Source organism: Xiphias gladius, chromosome 17, assembly GCF_016859285.1.
Source record: "Xiphias gladius isolate SHS-SW01 ecotype Sanya breed wild chromosome 17, ASM1685928v1, whole genome shotgun sequence".
In the NCBI taxonomy this organism is placed as follows: domain Eukaryota; kingdom Metazoa; phylum Chordata; class Actinopteri; order Istiophoriformes; family Xiphiidae; genus Xiphias; species Xiphias gladius.
In genome coordinates this window covers 20518575-20534269 of record NC_053416.1, presented here as the reverse complement: position 1 = coordinate 20534269, position 15695 = coordinate 20518575, and the positions used below count along the sequence as shown (strand labels likewise).

Sequence of the window (15695 nt, the reverse complement as noted above, 5' to 3'; positions counted from 1 at the left end):
TAATATTTGGGGTGCTGATTACTTTTATAATTTACGTATTCATTTAAAGATATACTCATTTCTGATGAGGTATCCATGAAAGTCGTATAACAGGGACACCTCAGACAAATGGTACGTTCCAGTCTACAGTTTACTTAAATCAGTGCACAGTGTATTCTCCACTACAGGTAACCATGACAACAGTACTTCTTCATCTGTGTAGGCCATCATAATAATCATGATACTGCACTCTGAGGTGTTCTGGTGTAGAAAATAACCTCAAGACCATTTCATGTTTCATCAACTACTTGGAACTGTTCTGCATCAACAATTATTTGCAACAACATTCAGTGTCAGCGCAGGAAATCGAGTGATGTTTGTGTAGATCCTCATCTGTTATCTGCGTAATGAACATTTATGGTATAAGATCTATTCCCAGTAACTACTGTACACTGCAGTAACAACTGGGCTAGAATAATGGATGTTAACTTGCAAAAGGCCCAGAGCTCAAAATACAGAGCTCTGTCATCACAAGAAGTGAAGAACTTATGTAGCTGGCTGTTTATTGGCACTTTTTTTTGAAGTGCATGCTTTCAAAACATAATCCATTATTCTAGATTTTTTGCAAGGTGGGTACATTGTGGCTCTGACGTTGCAGGTACACTTTGGCTGCTCTTATTGAGTCATCAGTTTCAATCAAAGACTGCCATACAAACATTTAGAAATTAGTTGAACATGTGTCATTGTGTCAACTTGTTTTTCTGCTGATGTGGTTCATAATCAGATGGTCTCCAAACAGTCGGACAATTTTTCCTTTTTGTCCATTGTGTCAGAAATACTGTATATTTATTCATAAACTGGAACATTTACTGGACTACATTCATTTACAACCTGCTGTGTACGCATTTGGTATCTAATTTATAGTTTTTGGTCTTTATTAAAAGCAGAGGAATGCATAGAACAGATCCATCCAAATTGTCTATGAGGTCTCATACCTCATACCTCTGATACCTACAGTTCAAATTAGACATATGTATCAACTGACTGAAGTTTTCCTCTAGTAGCACGACAAACCTCTCTTTCTCCCTTTCGCCTTCCTTCTTCCTTTGTGTCTCTGAACAGACACTAGCACACACTGTCACTTTTCTTTTTGATTTCATTTTTTTCATTTGGTCCGTGTGAGTTTATTTTGTTTTCCTAACTTTACATTTATGTGTTTTGTTTTTTATATACTATTTTTTCCTTGTTTTTGAGTCTGTCATTTAGTCTGTTATCTCATTGTCTTTTCTTTGTTTTCTTTGAGGTGAGATGTTCTTCTATGTTTCTTTTTTAGACTCACCTCCACAATGTGACTTTTTCTGTTTCTTTGGTGTATCATCATTTCATGTGCTCATAAATGAACTCTAAACTCTAGATGGCAGTGCAGGAGAAGCAAAGAGTACTAAGTATTGAGAATTATATGGGTTAAAAAATAAGTGTAATAAGTGAAGCACACTCTTCTTGGTTTCGCACACAACTTTCTAATAACTCTTATATACCTCAATTATATCCTGAACTGGAACTCATATACAAAATCACATTAGTAATGTTCATTTTCTCATTTTTTTGTCATTTGTATTTTTTATTTTGCCCAATTCTTTATGGTAGGACTATGTAGATATGATGAAATTTACAGGCCATAAGGTTTGTTTTATGTAAAGGCAACACACAAAATGGAGTTTTATAATGTCTCTTGTCACGGTGTGTTACAAATTCTGATTTTCAGGGAGCATTTTGTGCCTTTATTTGATAGCCCACATTAGCGATACGACAGGAAATGAGGGGAAAGAAATCTTTGGCCAGACGTTAACCCCCAAGCTTCCATGGCGTCCCACTATTTCACATTTCAGTGTCCATGGTTGTCTCTTTTTTTTTTGGTCATAAGAGCTTGAACGAGAGTTAAAAGAATCAGAGGTCATTTAAAAATGTATTTGTCAAAATGGCAGCCAACAAGATGATCCCCTATTTACTTGCATGCACACCAGAGTTAGTGTAATGGTCACAAATAAATATATGAATAAAGAACTAATTCATGAACGCTACTCTCCTGAGACATATTGTCCATGATCTACACATAATTACCATGGGTTAATAGAATTATGCAGGCAGCTTCAGCAGGACTTACCAATACATGGCATGCCACTGAGGTAACTGGGATTTACTGCACATGTAAGGTTACTCAGGAGATTAGTTTGGAGACATGGCATCAGTTGAAAGAAACGAAGACAGCTGTCCTTTCAGGGAAAAATATATTTATAACAGCGTGTTAAATAGCATCCTAAACTTCTTTAGCTTTTCTACCTGTCTAGTGTTTCAAAAATGTTATAATAATAGCAATAGAAATAAATAGAAATAAATAGCATAAATAAGAAATAATAGCATTGATTAAAACTGTCAATCTGTGACTTGCTGAATAAATTAGGCCTATAAGTGAATAAATTATAAGTTGGAGCATAAAGTACTATTAAATGAATTATACACTTCTTTTGCCAATAGTTTCCTAATGGCTGCAGGATAAAATCCTGCAGTGGGAACACTTTGTCCTCAAGTGCCAATACTGTACATGGGTATGCTGCCTTTTTATTTTAATATGAATAAAGAGATTACCCTTTAAGAGTCTTTAGTTTTTTTTCTTTTTAAATTTTAGTTTAAAACAGAACACGACTCAAACCCCATCTTGTGTGCACACTGCCCTGTGTGTCTACACTACATGCCCATCGAATTCAGCTCTGCACATCCGTTGACATTATGAAGCATCATTTTGAGATATTTTAATGTTGTGTCCAATGACTGTGTCTCTGTCCAAATCCATTTTGCTGTCCCCAGTAAAGAACTTGTGGATTAAAGCTTACTGTTTGACCTAAAAGAGATTGGGCACACATTTTTGATTCACTTCCATGTGTAGGTTTTTTTCATAGAATGGACTGATTATTTAGCATCTCAAACATTACAATTTTATTAACTTCATACATTTTAACTGTAATTTGTTTTATGGGTACCCAGTTAAACTAAAATCCTCTAAAATAGATTAAGTTAAACTAAACCTTCTAATTCACTCTTCATCCTTTTGGAGCACTTTAATAATGTTCCTCTTGGGATAGTGATTCATGAGTTGGAATGTCCGCTGGTAATATGTGCAGTGTTGCATAATTCACTGACAAAATCTGTGTATATAAGTAGGAAGCATTGCTCATGTGCAGCTTTTAGTGTGGAATCTAAGTAGGTTTCATATATCAGGTCCAAGGTTTGTGACAGGATAGGACGATAAGATGAGGCCACCTTTACTTTATCCTCTGTTTCTCTGACTTCCTGTGATGTACTGCCTCTGCTGTCCTGTTGTACCTCATCATTTTCTTTTGCCTTCTCTTCTTCCTCCTCGTGCCGGAGCTGCTTTAATGATTTCCCTTTATTCACCAGCGATCACTAATCTTAACATGCTGTTTCTTTATCCATAGTTGCCTTAACACCGTACTGTATATTCATAATTGCTCAGCATAGTTAGTGCCAGCAATTTTACAGGTAGATTATTATTCTCTGACAATTGCGAATGTTGGCGTGATGCCATGTGACCTTTATTTTATCAGGAAAATCCCACTGTGACTGAGATTTCATTTTTAAGGGGGGCAAGAATTCATGTATAAAAAAATATAGATAATAAGATAAGATAATAAATACCATAATATACATTAGAAAATAGTAAGTGAGTAGCAAAGTCAAAAATCATAAAGACAATACGGTATAATTGACTGTTGCATGAATGTGACAAACATACAGTTCAAATGACAGATCAAATAACATTATTCATAAAAATTGAGTAAATTTGTAAGCTTGTAAAATACATTTCTTTTAATAATGTTTTTGTCGCCATAATGAATAGAATAGGGTTAAATGTTACACACAGGACCGTACAGTATTAGCAATGAGGGTTCAAGATGGGACTTAGAGAAGTCAAAGAATTGGTGACCATAATCATATCTTATTGGCTAAAAGACAAATAAGAACGAGACAAGAGACAAACCTGAAAGCAGAAAGTTTTTGTAGTTTTGTTTTGTGAAAACAACACCATAGCAATTTCATTATGGAAAGCTGAAAAAGATAATAAATGGATATGGAAATTGTCCAGGTTAAATGACTGAAGTTAGAAATATATGGCTCAATTAATTAGGCCTCAAGAAAAAAAACATTAAGCAGGACTGCAAAATGAATTGCAGTGTCAAGCCGGTAGGTTTTACACTGGGGACATTAATATATTTATGCTGAAATATCTAGCATACCATTGCCAGCATTAACCTTTTTACAGCAGACTTTAATTATTAAACAATAAGAGCTTTGCCCCGTTTATTCATTGAATGAGTAAAAGCAAACATGAGAATGTATTTCCTCCTTTTAAATTAGGCTTTAACCAGTGTCTAACAATTTATAAGCAACACGTTCCCCCTTACATTTCCCCATCTGTCTCAGCCTGGTCATCTCCATCTTCGTACATCCCCTCATCGGCCTCATCCGTCATGCAAATGCATTAATGCAGTATAATGCTGTGCTGCATGCAGCACACAATACAAGCATAATTTGACAGGTTTAAGTTAAGATGCACTTTCTTGAGGCTTGAAATATAAGAGTCTAAATTGTGACAGCTATCTTTGGCAATTATACAGTCGCCTGATAAATTATGTTCACTGTATCTTCTCTCAAATTACATTTTAATCAAGTTCAAAGCAAAAAAGGTCTTAAACTGGTTTGTACATGGAGTCTTCCATTTCGAAAAATGGAAGAGTCCACCGATGTGAGCATGATTGAAAATAATGTTTTAGAACTGGAGCAAAATATATATCTTCTTTCTATATTTATATTTGTGTTTGAAATACTTCAGTACTTTACTTTGAAAGAGAGGACATTATCTAAGTGACAAACAATGGTTGCTAAATGTCCATTTATGAGGAATACATCAACTGTGTTGCGTATTGTAAACCAATGACAGTCGTGTGGTTATATTATACTATTCTAATGTTTTACCTGCTTTACTGCCAAAAAGAAAGTGAGCATTTTATTTTGAAAGTAGTTTCTGACGGTTACAGGGGGCCACGTTGGAGGAGAGACAGTAACACAGACATTTTGTTCTAGGCCTGAATATAGTGCATTTGCCTGAAGAAATGTTTTTTGTTGGTAAGGCAGCTTTTTAAATGTCTTTGAATATGTATTAGGGTGGCATGGTGGCTCTGTGGGTAGCACTGTCGCCCCACAGCAAGAAGGTCCTGGGTTCCAATCCGCCGATCTGTTCAAATGTGGAATCTTGCTGTTTGCTTCATGCCTGTATGGGCTGATATCAGAATGTTTTCGGTGATTTCTGAATTTTGCTTTGAACATAGGTATTCTCATTTTGTGGGCCTGTGGGGACATTTAAGGTCTTCAGGATGAATGAATTTGGCCAACACAGTCAACTACAGTAGTTCCCTGTAGCGACCTAAATAGTTTTTAATTCATAAAAACAATCTACATTCACAACCTTGTGGTGTACTAAAACTGTAGACCTACCTCCCTCTCGATGTTCTCCAAATGTATGCATTCCCCTGATTTAATATCACCACCTAGTTAACAAGCCTCACATTAGACGCTTTTTAGTCAGATATTATTGATATGTGCTTGCGATAATCACCTGATCTGATACATTCCAGTTTTATTTACACATGTGAGCAACCTTTAGATGGCCTATACTCAAGGAAGTGCTTTTTTATGTACTGTATGTGTCAGTCATGTGTTAGGGTATGCTGTTTAGATATTTAGAAAGTAGTAGCGCAGTAGTGAATGGCAATGGAAAAATGGTGTTATAATAGAAATGACCTATATGGTGTATAAGGCCATTGTATTTAAGGACTTAATTAGTACAAAATCAGTGAAGTGTAATTGACAAGTCATTTTTATTTTTATAATTATTTTATTAGATTAAACATCATGTCATGTATTGTGATCGCTGACATTATTAAGAAGAACCCAAGATTTGGTATCATCTAGTAATTTAGTAATCTAAATGGTGTGTTTAATTCGAAATCATAGAATTCGTGAGGTAGAAAGCCTCTAATCTTTAGGGTAAATTCGTCAAAGCCAAAGGTAGATACGTTCTTCTGAGTGATCATGTTCACAAAACTCTCTTAACAATGGTAGAGGGTGGACATGATAACCTGAAAATCGGTACAATAATGGAGTTGAAGTCATTAGACCTGCCACAAACACTGTGTTCATTAATTGAATTTTAAGGTGTCATTCTTACTACTTGGGTATTTGTTCACAATCGATGCCAATCAAAGACATGTTTTGGGTTCGTAGGTTTAGGTTTTGTAAGCATTTTCTGCTATTGTTTTCGTTGCTCTTTGCCAAGATGGAAATCTTGGCAACCATGAGACCTTTGTATTAAATGCAGGGAAAGAATTCAGTGCGACATAACATATTGTTCTGTTTGTTAATTTCTCGAGAAAGGGGCTTCATAAGAGCAGTAGCCATTGAAAACAAAAGCAAACACAGTCTCGACTGGATAAATCATCATGCTTCTCTTGCAACACTGTAGGGAAAATGCTGCACAGTTGCTATGGAACCCTCTGTTGCTAGGCAATGGGTTGATTATCAGAGTTTTTATATAAGAAGCAGAGTGGTGTTTTTCTTTGCTGTCCAGCAAATTTGTTTTCAGAAGGCTTTACAACAGACAGGATCTGTGGAATAGTATGATGCTACCCTCGATTTTAATGAAATTTATCCAGTTCAATATGTTTATACTCTGGACTGAAATTTGTGACATAATAAATATTCAAACTCTCCATATTAACATGAAATGTAAACATCATGAAAGATTTCACATGTGCGAGGGAAGAGCAATACTTCTCTTTCCTAAGTATACCATACGAAACAATATTTGTCTAGCTTCCTTAAGGAGCCTCTTTAATCAGATTCCATGTGCCGATGATGTGTGGGGTGCCATGAGATGTCTACTCATCTGCGGAAAACTTATTTTTCTTGGCACACGTACAAAATCAACCCAGATATTCCAAAAGAGTTAACTCGGCTCCTAGTCTCAGCACCTGTTTGCTGGTAATTTATGCTGCTTCATTTATGAAAATATCCAATTTATAAGCAGTGGAGATAGTGAGGGGATATCATTATGTTGCCCTCTCGTGGTTGCATTCAGATATCAGACTGATCACACATTTTATTATTAGAGAAAGTAATCCATCTTTTTTTTCAATTGTTAATCTTGATTTTTTTTTAGAACTGCTTTTGGAGTGCACATTTCTTTTGTTTTCAGACACGTCATGAGGCTAAAGGGTGTGCTGAAAAGGTCTGCCTCCCTCTGCATCCTTCTGGCTCAGTCTCGGCCTTGGTCACATTCACACATGCTTCCTGTCCGTGTAGTATATTTAACATCAGTAGTCTGATGACAGATTTACACAAACCTGTGTTCCTTTGTTCCTCTTTTTATGCACAGTCCCTAGTACACAAATACCCTGCTCCCATTACATCTGATAAAGCCTGCCATTATCTAAATGGCAGACATATCTTATACCACGTTTACGAAGCTAGTATTAACACTGTTAACCCTAACAAATGCCAGAGTACGCACTGATGTATCCTGTCCTGTCCCTTGGGGAGAATGTCATGCCAAACTCCATTCAAAAAATCTTAGTTTAGTGTTTTGTTATCACTAAATAATTATACAGGTTATGTTGGCAGTCAGCTGGTTACTCTCTGACAGGCTAACAGACTAAGGGGATCAACATTAACTACGTAGTATGACAACCCAATACATCATTCGTTACAATCTGGGTACAGCTGACATTGTCTGTATGGGGGCATACAGTAGAGTGGCTTTTTAAATCTGTCTAATTTTGTTTACAGCTAAACTTTGAATGGTTTCTTTTTGTCAGATTTCTACAACACCGACAGATACCACGGGATACTACTGGGAGTTCTGGTGCTCCCACAGTGACACTTCTGTGCTGCCCTCAGTTGAAGTTGGGATACATCTTTTAAACTTATGACCTTTCCCGGCACTGAACTTACATTGTTTAGCTATAAAAAGCCATTATCAAAGAAAACATTAAATAGAGCAACCTTGCTGCCCACGTCAGTTTAGCTTGTTTGTCCTGAGGCTAGATAAGACTGTCAGACTGGAAGTTACAGGGCTATAGTTATTTACACTAACCACATTCTCCCTTAACCTAATTTTTTAATATAAACTTTTGACAAAGACTTTTGGGGGGCGCTTTAAAGATTCTCTTCATCTTTAGACACAGCAAAAACTGAAAAAGAGAGAGAGAGTGGAAAACATGGAACAAATGTTAGCCTCTAACCTCCAGAACGCCTCAAACTAATAATTTCTTAACCTGCTTTACAGTCAATATATTTAAAAAATCATGGTTTCTAAGATTTTAGGATTTACTTTAACCCATTAAGGAACTCACAAAAGCAATCGTCTTTAAAAAACATCAGATAAAAAAGAAATGTTTCCGTTTACAGTGTGTAGAGGTTGTTTAACTGGTCATTTAGTTCTGTCATTTAGTTTATTAGTTAGGATATCAAATGTGGTAATCATATCCACTTGTTCCCATTTGGGGTCTTAGTCAGTCTTCTGTACAGGTAGAGTTACAAACCGCAATACTGCTGTAGTACTGTATAATGACTAGCACCTATGTGAAGCTAAGATAAGCTAAACACCTGCGGGCTGGCTTAATTTAGAAAAACATGAGCTCTGCTTAGTCAGCAAGTGTAGGAATCAAATCCCACAGCCATTTTATTGACTTACAATAGTACTACCACTCTGTCAAGCTGGAAGATAACAATGGCAATTCCTCATCCATTTTACACCCAATGATCAAATATCCTGTTTGCAGAGAAACAACAGTGTGAACATGGTGGTGAGTTTCTTCATGTTGACTGCCCAACCATCAGCTGAGTTTTCCTGGTTGCAAAGCCCTGTAGGAATTGAATGTGCTTCAGATGACTTGACTGTGTTGCTCACAGTATTTTTTCTCACAGTGTGAATTAATAATAATCACCTCTGTTGCATTAGAACGATTCAAAGAGGAGGGTCTCCTGTTTGGTTGATAAATTTGGTGACAAATAATGCTTGCGGGCTTAAAGCTTAAAAAAAAAAACTTTCTTCATAAATGGGTTTTTGACATATACCTGTCCAAAACAGCAATTTGGACATTTTCTTTTACTTTATTCCTCTGGGCAGTCATGAGTGAAAAACAAGAGTGTGAGAGGCCACCCGGGTGGAAGGGGTTAACTGAGTGATCACTCTGTCTAATAATTTATCTGTCTTTAAATCATTGAGCAATATATTATAAAATAGTAAGTAATTTTAGTATAAATAGTATTATACTGAAATGCAGGGTGTCACCTTTTGTTGAGAGATAACTGTTGAGAGTGTTGAACACCTGAAGGCACGGCTGGTTGCCTGGCAACCTCACGGTGAGGACCAGTCTTATGTTACTGCTCCCGGCCAAGAAATATCACATCACATAACCCAGTGACAGACGGGCCATAGGGCATACTGGTACAAATCCTGGTGGGCAACCGCATCGGTGGTGCCGGTGGACCGTCAAAAAATCCATAACGTTTTCCCCGACCCTGTCTGTCTCTTTACCGGCCCTCTGTGCCTCTACCTGTCATTTGGGGTGCGCATGTGAGCGTTCTGCGTGCGTGTTCCGGGACTGGGCTCACTGGCCGATCACAACCACGTTTCAACCCTCACCGACCCGACCTCAGCACGCATAAGTGTATTTCCCAAAATCTCAAACTATTCTTTCAAAGAATATAAATGAATCACAGCAAAAACTCATCTCATATCTTAAAGCTGTTAACTAATTATTATTAGCTGTTGAATTTACACATGTCTGGATAGCAGTCAGTGTTGGTTGTCCACTCATGAACTGATAAATAGACACTAAAATGGAAATGCTTTACCTAAGATACAGTCCTTTACCTCTTGAAGGTACCTTGTGGAGTCTGACCTCATAAAACATTTGCAAAGCCTTATTTAGCCTGCATTAGTTACCTTCTTCTCCTCTACTATCTGTGCACTGTCTGTGATTCTACAACATTACCAGCTACTGTTACCACCCTTTGAAGTCTGTTTGTGCTCACGGTGAACATGCTCATTCTCATGTGCATGCTAGTAGAACATGTAATCATTACTCCGCCGCGCCGCTAGTGACCCAAAAACCCCACAGGGAAGCTTAAATTTAGTAAAACTCTGGTCAATCAGCTCTAACCGCTGAGCGCTGTCCCTGTGCCCAGTTTTGCAGGGTGCCACACACAGTCAAGAGGCGAAAATGGTAGATAATTAACGATCAGTGCATATTGTTCCTTTCTCCATTCCGTTTTAATGTACCACATCTACATCCAGCCCATCCTCAGACATCTTTTGAAAGGTGTTCCTACTGTGATGTTGGCCGACATCAGTCAGCAAACCAGAGCAGGTAGATACGTTCAGTGGCTTCGTGGAAAAAGTAGAAAAAACTGTTTACACACTGACCTGCTAATTGTTCACAGACAGTGTGGTTTGCCTCGGAACATTATGATGTCTCTCTCTCACTCTCTCACTGCTTCCTTTTGTATAAAATCCAACTTTTAATAAACTGGCAAAAAGACAGATTATAGGACGACTGTTGTCAGCACTTTCCTCATCAGTTATTAGTATTGTTTTTAAAGAATTCACAAATATTCAGTGGTGAAAAAATAGAGCATTTTCTTGGCAATGTTGTAAATGTTGGCTGAAAATGAACAGAGAAATGCTTATTTAAAGATGTAAAGTTTTTTGTTTTTTTTCAGACAAGTGTTGTACTTGTGAAGTGCAAATGCAGGTAGTGGTTTTATTTTGAGAAAGCTGTGGTGACAAAGTGAGTGCTTCAGTTTCACTACAGCAGGGTCAAAATATGCAAAGAGAGAGAGAGAGATTTGTGCTGCTTTCTGTTTTCATCTAGCGAACGAATGTACTTTGACATCTCTGGGGAAAACTGTTACTGGTTGCCTTCACAAAGTGCGATGGAAAATGGCCCTACAACCCCCCCCCCCCTTTTTTTTTTTTTTTTTTTTTTCTTTTTTTTTAGAAAGAGACGGGAGATGGGTCAGGGAATATGACAAAGCTTCAGGGCATTTAGTGGGAGTGGGAGGAGTGGTGGAAGAAATAGGATTACAGAATGTAAGAGAGAGGATGGATGTGCCTTTTCAGTCAAGTGGTTTGATGGTTAATATTTTAGTACCAGTATTTGAAAGGAAACATCATAATTAACCAATGTCTCCAGGAAGGGCCCCATAGAAAGAAGTCATCTTCGAGCCATTTATAGTGGATAAATCGGGGTATATCCAAACAGTAGTAATGGATTTCATAAAATCATAGTTTTCAGTTTTAAGTTTCTTTTCATTCTCTGATAGACATATTATCGTCAGTGTCCAATCCAATTGTACACTAAGTAGTGTTGAAGCTAGAGTTTTACAGTAGAAATTTTATATCTCTCTTAACTCTGTGATGTCATAGACGAGTACAGTCATGACTGTCTGCCTTCAGGCTTCGGGGGAGCATTTCCTGACGCTAATACCTCCGGATTGTAAGGAAAGTACAGGATAGTGCACAGTTTCGTTTGGAGCAAGGCTTACAAATAAGGACGCTTTTATGATAAGTACTTTGTGGAGAACCATAAATTAGCTGGAGAACTCAACTAACTTGCACTGTGTCCACTTGTTAGCATATGCATAAGCTGCCCACCACACAGAGGGTTTTCCAAGCATTTAACAATGTTTTACTCGTGAATGAAGTGCAATAGGATTTAATGAGAACAGTTTTGGTGCAGACACAGACTAAACAGTCGTCGTAGTTCAAGGTTAGATCAGATCCTGGCGGTGTGCCCTGCTGGAGGCCTTCTGAGCCTGCTCAAGCATGCAAGCGTGCGTTTGTTAAACCATATGTTTAAGCCTTGCTCAACGATAACCTTGGCTTCACCATTGTTCCGGATCAGTGTGCCTTTCGATTCCAAATTGTATGGGGTGCTTAGACCCCATTATACTTTCATTCAAGTCTAGTTTTTATTTGTTTTGGGTTCTGGGAACACACTGAAAAGCCCCTGATGCAGTGTAGAACGAAATGTTTGAAGAAATGTTTGTAATTAGCCTTTTTTATAAGACAAAATGTTTCTGGTCAAATGGGCTCATTCAACTCATATTTCATACAACAGGTGGATGTACAATGAGCTCCATGCTCTAAGTAATTGAAACCAGACATACAATTTGTCGGTCTATTCTGTTATTATGGTGATAAACAGTATAGTTAGTGAGGGTAAAGTGCAGACTGACAGCTCTGACTACACTGTATTTTTAGCCATGTCCATTAATCAGAGATATAGTCATATAGCCTTTCCCTGCTTCTTTCATCTTTATTTCAGGGTGGTGAAGGTATTTGGACAGATTAGGGTTATATTAGGAATTTTTATACATCAATCTGCATGGGCTCTGAACTGTGCAAGTTTGCAACTTATAAACATCACCATGACTCCTGCTGTCTACAGTACCTGTCAAGATCTTTTTTCCATTCTTTTTGCATTTCAAAGCTTTGTATTTTGAGAGGATTCAGTCGAGAAGTGGTAGATCTGATCTGGTTAAAGAAGACTATAAGATTTTTTTTTTTTTAAATAACAAAATCTGTCTATTTTTTGAGCCTTTGCAGTATACCTATCAGCTGAGCATAGAAATGAATCACCCCATCTTCTGTGAGTCACAGTGGTCCAAAACTGTCTGTACCTAATCCTCATTTTTTCACATGAAACATGCAAGCTATATCACATTATTACAAAAAAATTAAGAAATGCTGTCTAGTAACTCCTACCTGACACATTGCTATTTGAACTTCAAAAATATAATTAAAGCTTCATGCACTCAGAGTGAATATAGCTCATGGATGTTGGCAGTCACATTGTGCAGATAAGATTGTGGAAGGAATGAGGCCTTGCTAAGTATTAAATCTGAGAAAAAAAATATGAAAACAAGTGAGTTAAACAGATGTTTAAGAACACATAGGATAAAGAGCAAAACTAAAATCTAGCCGCTTCAGACCAGGATGATATGAAAACTGCTCAGTACTTTTCTCATCCTTAGCGTCTTCTGTTTTGTTCTTAATTTGTGAAAGTCAGTGAAAAGGACATAGACAAAGAGAGTGGCAAAGACAGAAGGCGTCTAGAAAGACGGAACAGGAAAAACGTGTATATACATGAACAGTAATGCAATCACATATCCATCGCCATCCTTTATATGAGGAGGAGGTCACAGGCTCTGTTCCTCTTCAATGTAATGATATATGTAACATTCATACTGTAGCAGAGCTGTTTTATGTGCTCTTTATGATCCTTATGCTAATGTCATTTCCACTATAATACCATGGAACATTATCTGGATGTACTGATTCAGCAATGTCACATGAGCCAATCACTGAACTGTTTCTGCTGTTTCTGTTTTCTGTGTCAGCAATTCATATTTCGTGGTCTGATGATTCTGACCGAAGCGATGTGAGGCTGCCGTGGTTTGAAGAGGAAGAGAACGGGGAAGGGTGTTAAGGATGTTAATGACTAAAAATATATGGAAAGACAAATTTGAGTCATTGTCAACACATCTGTTCACTCCCAAAGGCCACTGCCTCGGGTAGCAGCTTCCCAAGTGGTGGGTGCTACTTTTCATTATTTTGCTGCTTGCTAAAAAGAGTATCAAGTAAAGAACAAAAAGAAAAAAAAAAACAGCAAGTAATACTGAATGTCGTTTAAACAGAGCGTAGTCTCCAGGCCTCTAGGCAGTTCTGCATCTAGCTTCTTGTTTGTTACAGTCTGCGTTGACCAAAGAGGAACTATGATGCTAATATTCCAAAGTTTGTTTGGATGAAACCTAATCTGAAAAGAGCTGACACCAACAAACGTAATAAACCCTGGGTGAGCTCGAGGCTCAGGGTATACCCCAGCACATAGTCAATGGTAATTTATCCGGGCAATTATTTAAAGTATATTGTAAGTACAGAGACGTTAAGTACGCATTTTTTTTCTTAATATTATTGTTTTCTGTGTCTCTGTTAATGATCATATAGTCTCACATTAAGTCTGAAGTCACTGACTGCTGGTTACAGTGACTGCAGGTACATGGGCACTGTGAATGGATAATCCTTGTAAACCTGAAGTTGTCTGAATATTGTAGTGGGCTAAGTGTTTAGTGTTCATGTAAGGGAGTTGATGTGCATAGCTGTTTACATGTCTACAGCATGTACTGTAATCATGTAAATGGGGCACGGTTTGCTCTTCCTGTTCCTTAACATGAATTTCTAGCCTAGAAATTAGTATGGATGAGTGCATTTTCTCAGCGTTGTTTCATAAGCTTCTCTGAGCAACAGATCTTTCCTTTCTGTTTTATGTACTGTGTCTGAGCAGCAGAAACAGATTTCAATTTACTTTGTCATTGGCGACTTGTACACTACAAGGGTAGCCTATGTATTTGAGTATTAGTACACTTAAAAATGCCATTTTTCATCAATATATTTAGTTGAACATGTGGAGATGATGCATATCTATCTGATGTCGGTCTTTTAACTGGGACTATTGCACAGCTGATGAATGAGTTTGAGTTGGAAAAGACATCTTGCACATTGCACACTGTATACTTGCACACACACAGTGGGTTCCAAAAGAACAAAAGTCCGATGTCTGAAAAGACATTCGGTGACCTAAACTTTTTCTTCAACATTTGGCAGTTTACTGCTGACCTTTCTACCATTTAAAGTTATTCACAGAACTTGAACTGCTGAAATTTCAATAAAAACAGGAAAGACGGGGGCGTTCTTACATTGTCACGACTCAGTCTACTTACTCTGCTTGGTGAACACAAAAGTGCTTTCTAAGTTGCATGTAATCCTTTTTCTGCTTTTGTGGTGACCTCAGTTTTTCCTTTGTTCCCTTAGGTCCTCCAGTCATCGTAGGAATGAGCATCAACATAGCGAGCATCGACTCCATCTCAGAAGTAAACATGGTAAGTTTTTATCCTGTCTTTTTTTTTTTTTTTTGGTGGTAGTGGAAGACCTTTTTCTTTCTCCCAAATTTGTCCACTTCACCCTCACTGCTGACTCTACTATTGACCTGGGGAGGGCTGCAGTTCCCACACACCTCCATTCAGCCATCTTACCCAACAAATACATGGTCCCTCACTGGCTCCCCACCCACGAACGCTGCCAGTTGTGTTTGTCGGACGGGTTTGATCTGTGTTGGTGGTCAAGAATTGCACACGTTTTTACCGAATGAAACCTTGGTTTTTCACAATAAATAGAAAAATTGATTAGGTTTGTTTTTCTCTTTGTCTGGAACTACTGATAATTCAGTTACAGTATAATCCCCTCACTGTTCTGCAAGAAATCCAGCGCGTATTCTTTGGCTCTGGCACATGCTTGACAGCAGTCAGAAATGCAGGCTGACTAGTGAAGGCAGTCTGGCTCGAGTCTGATCGATGACGTCATTATGTCTCTTAGCACTCTTTTTATTTCAATCAGTGACAGTCACTCACATTGCAGCTCACTCCTCCCACATGGTTTTCTATTTTGTGTTGTTTTCTTTCACCCTCTCTGTCTTTCTTTCTTTCTTTGTCTCGCTTTTGCCTCTGGAGTGATCAAA

At 37.8% G+C, this 15695-nt stretch overlaps 1 protein-coding gene across 9 annotated transcripts in view; it reads left to right on the top strand.

Annotated features, from left to right (window-relative positions):
- gabrb4 (gamma-aminobutyric acid type A receptor subunit beta4) overlaps positions 1–15695 on the top strand; it is a 50068-nt gene that overhangs the window by 16310 nt on the left and 18063 nt on the right. For all 9 annotated transcript variants that reach the window (XM_040150533.1, XM_040150541.1, XM_040150538.1 and 6 more), the window contains one exon: positions 14993–15060. In XM_040150533.1, the coding sequence (XP_040006467.1) occupies positions 14993–15060 (68 nt within the window). The remainder of the gene's footprint in view (positions 1–14992; positions 15061–15695) is intronic.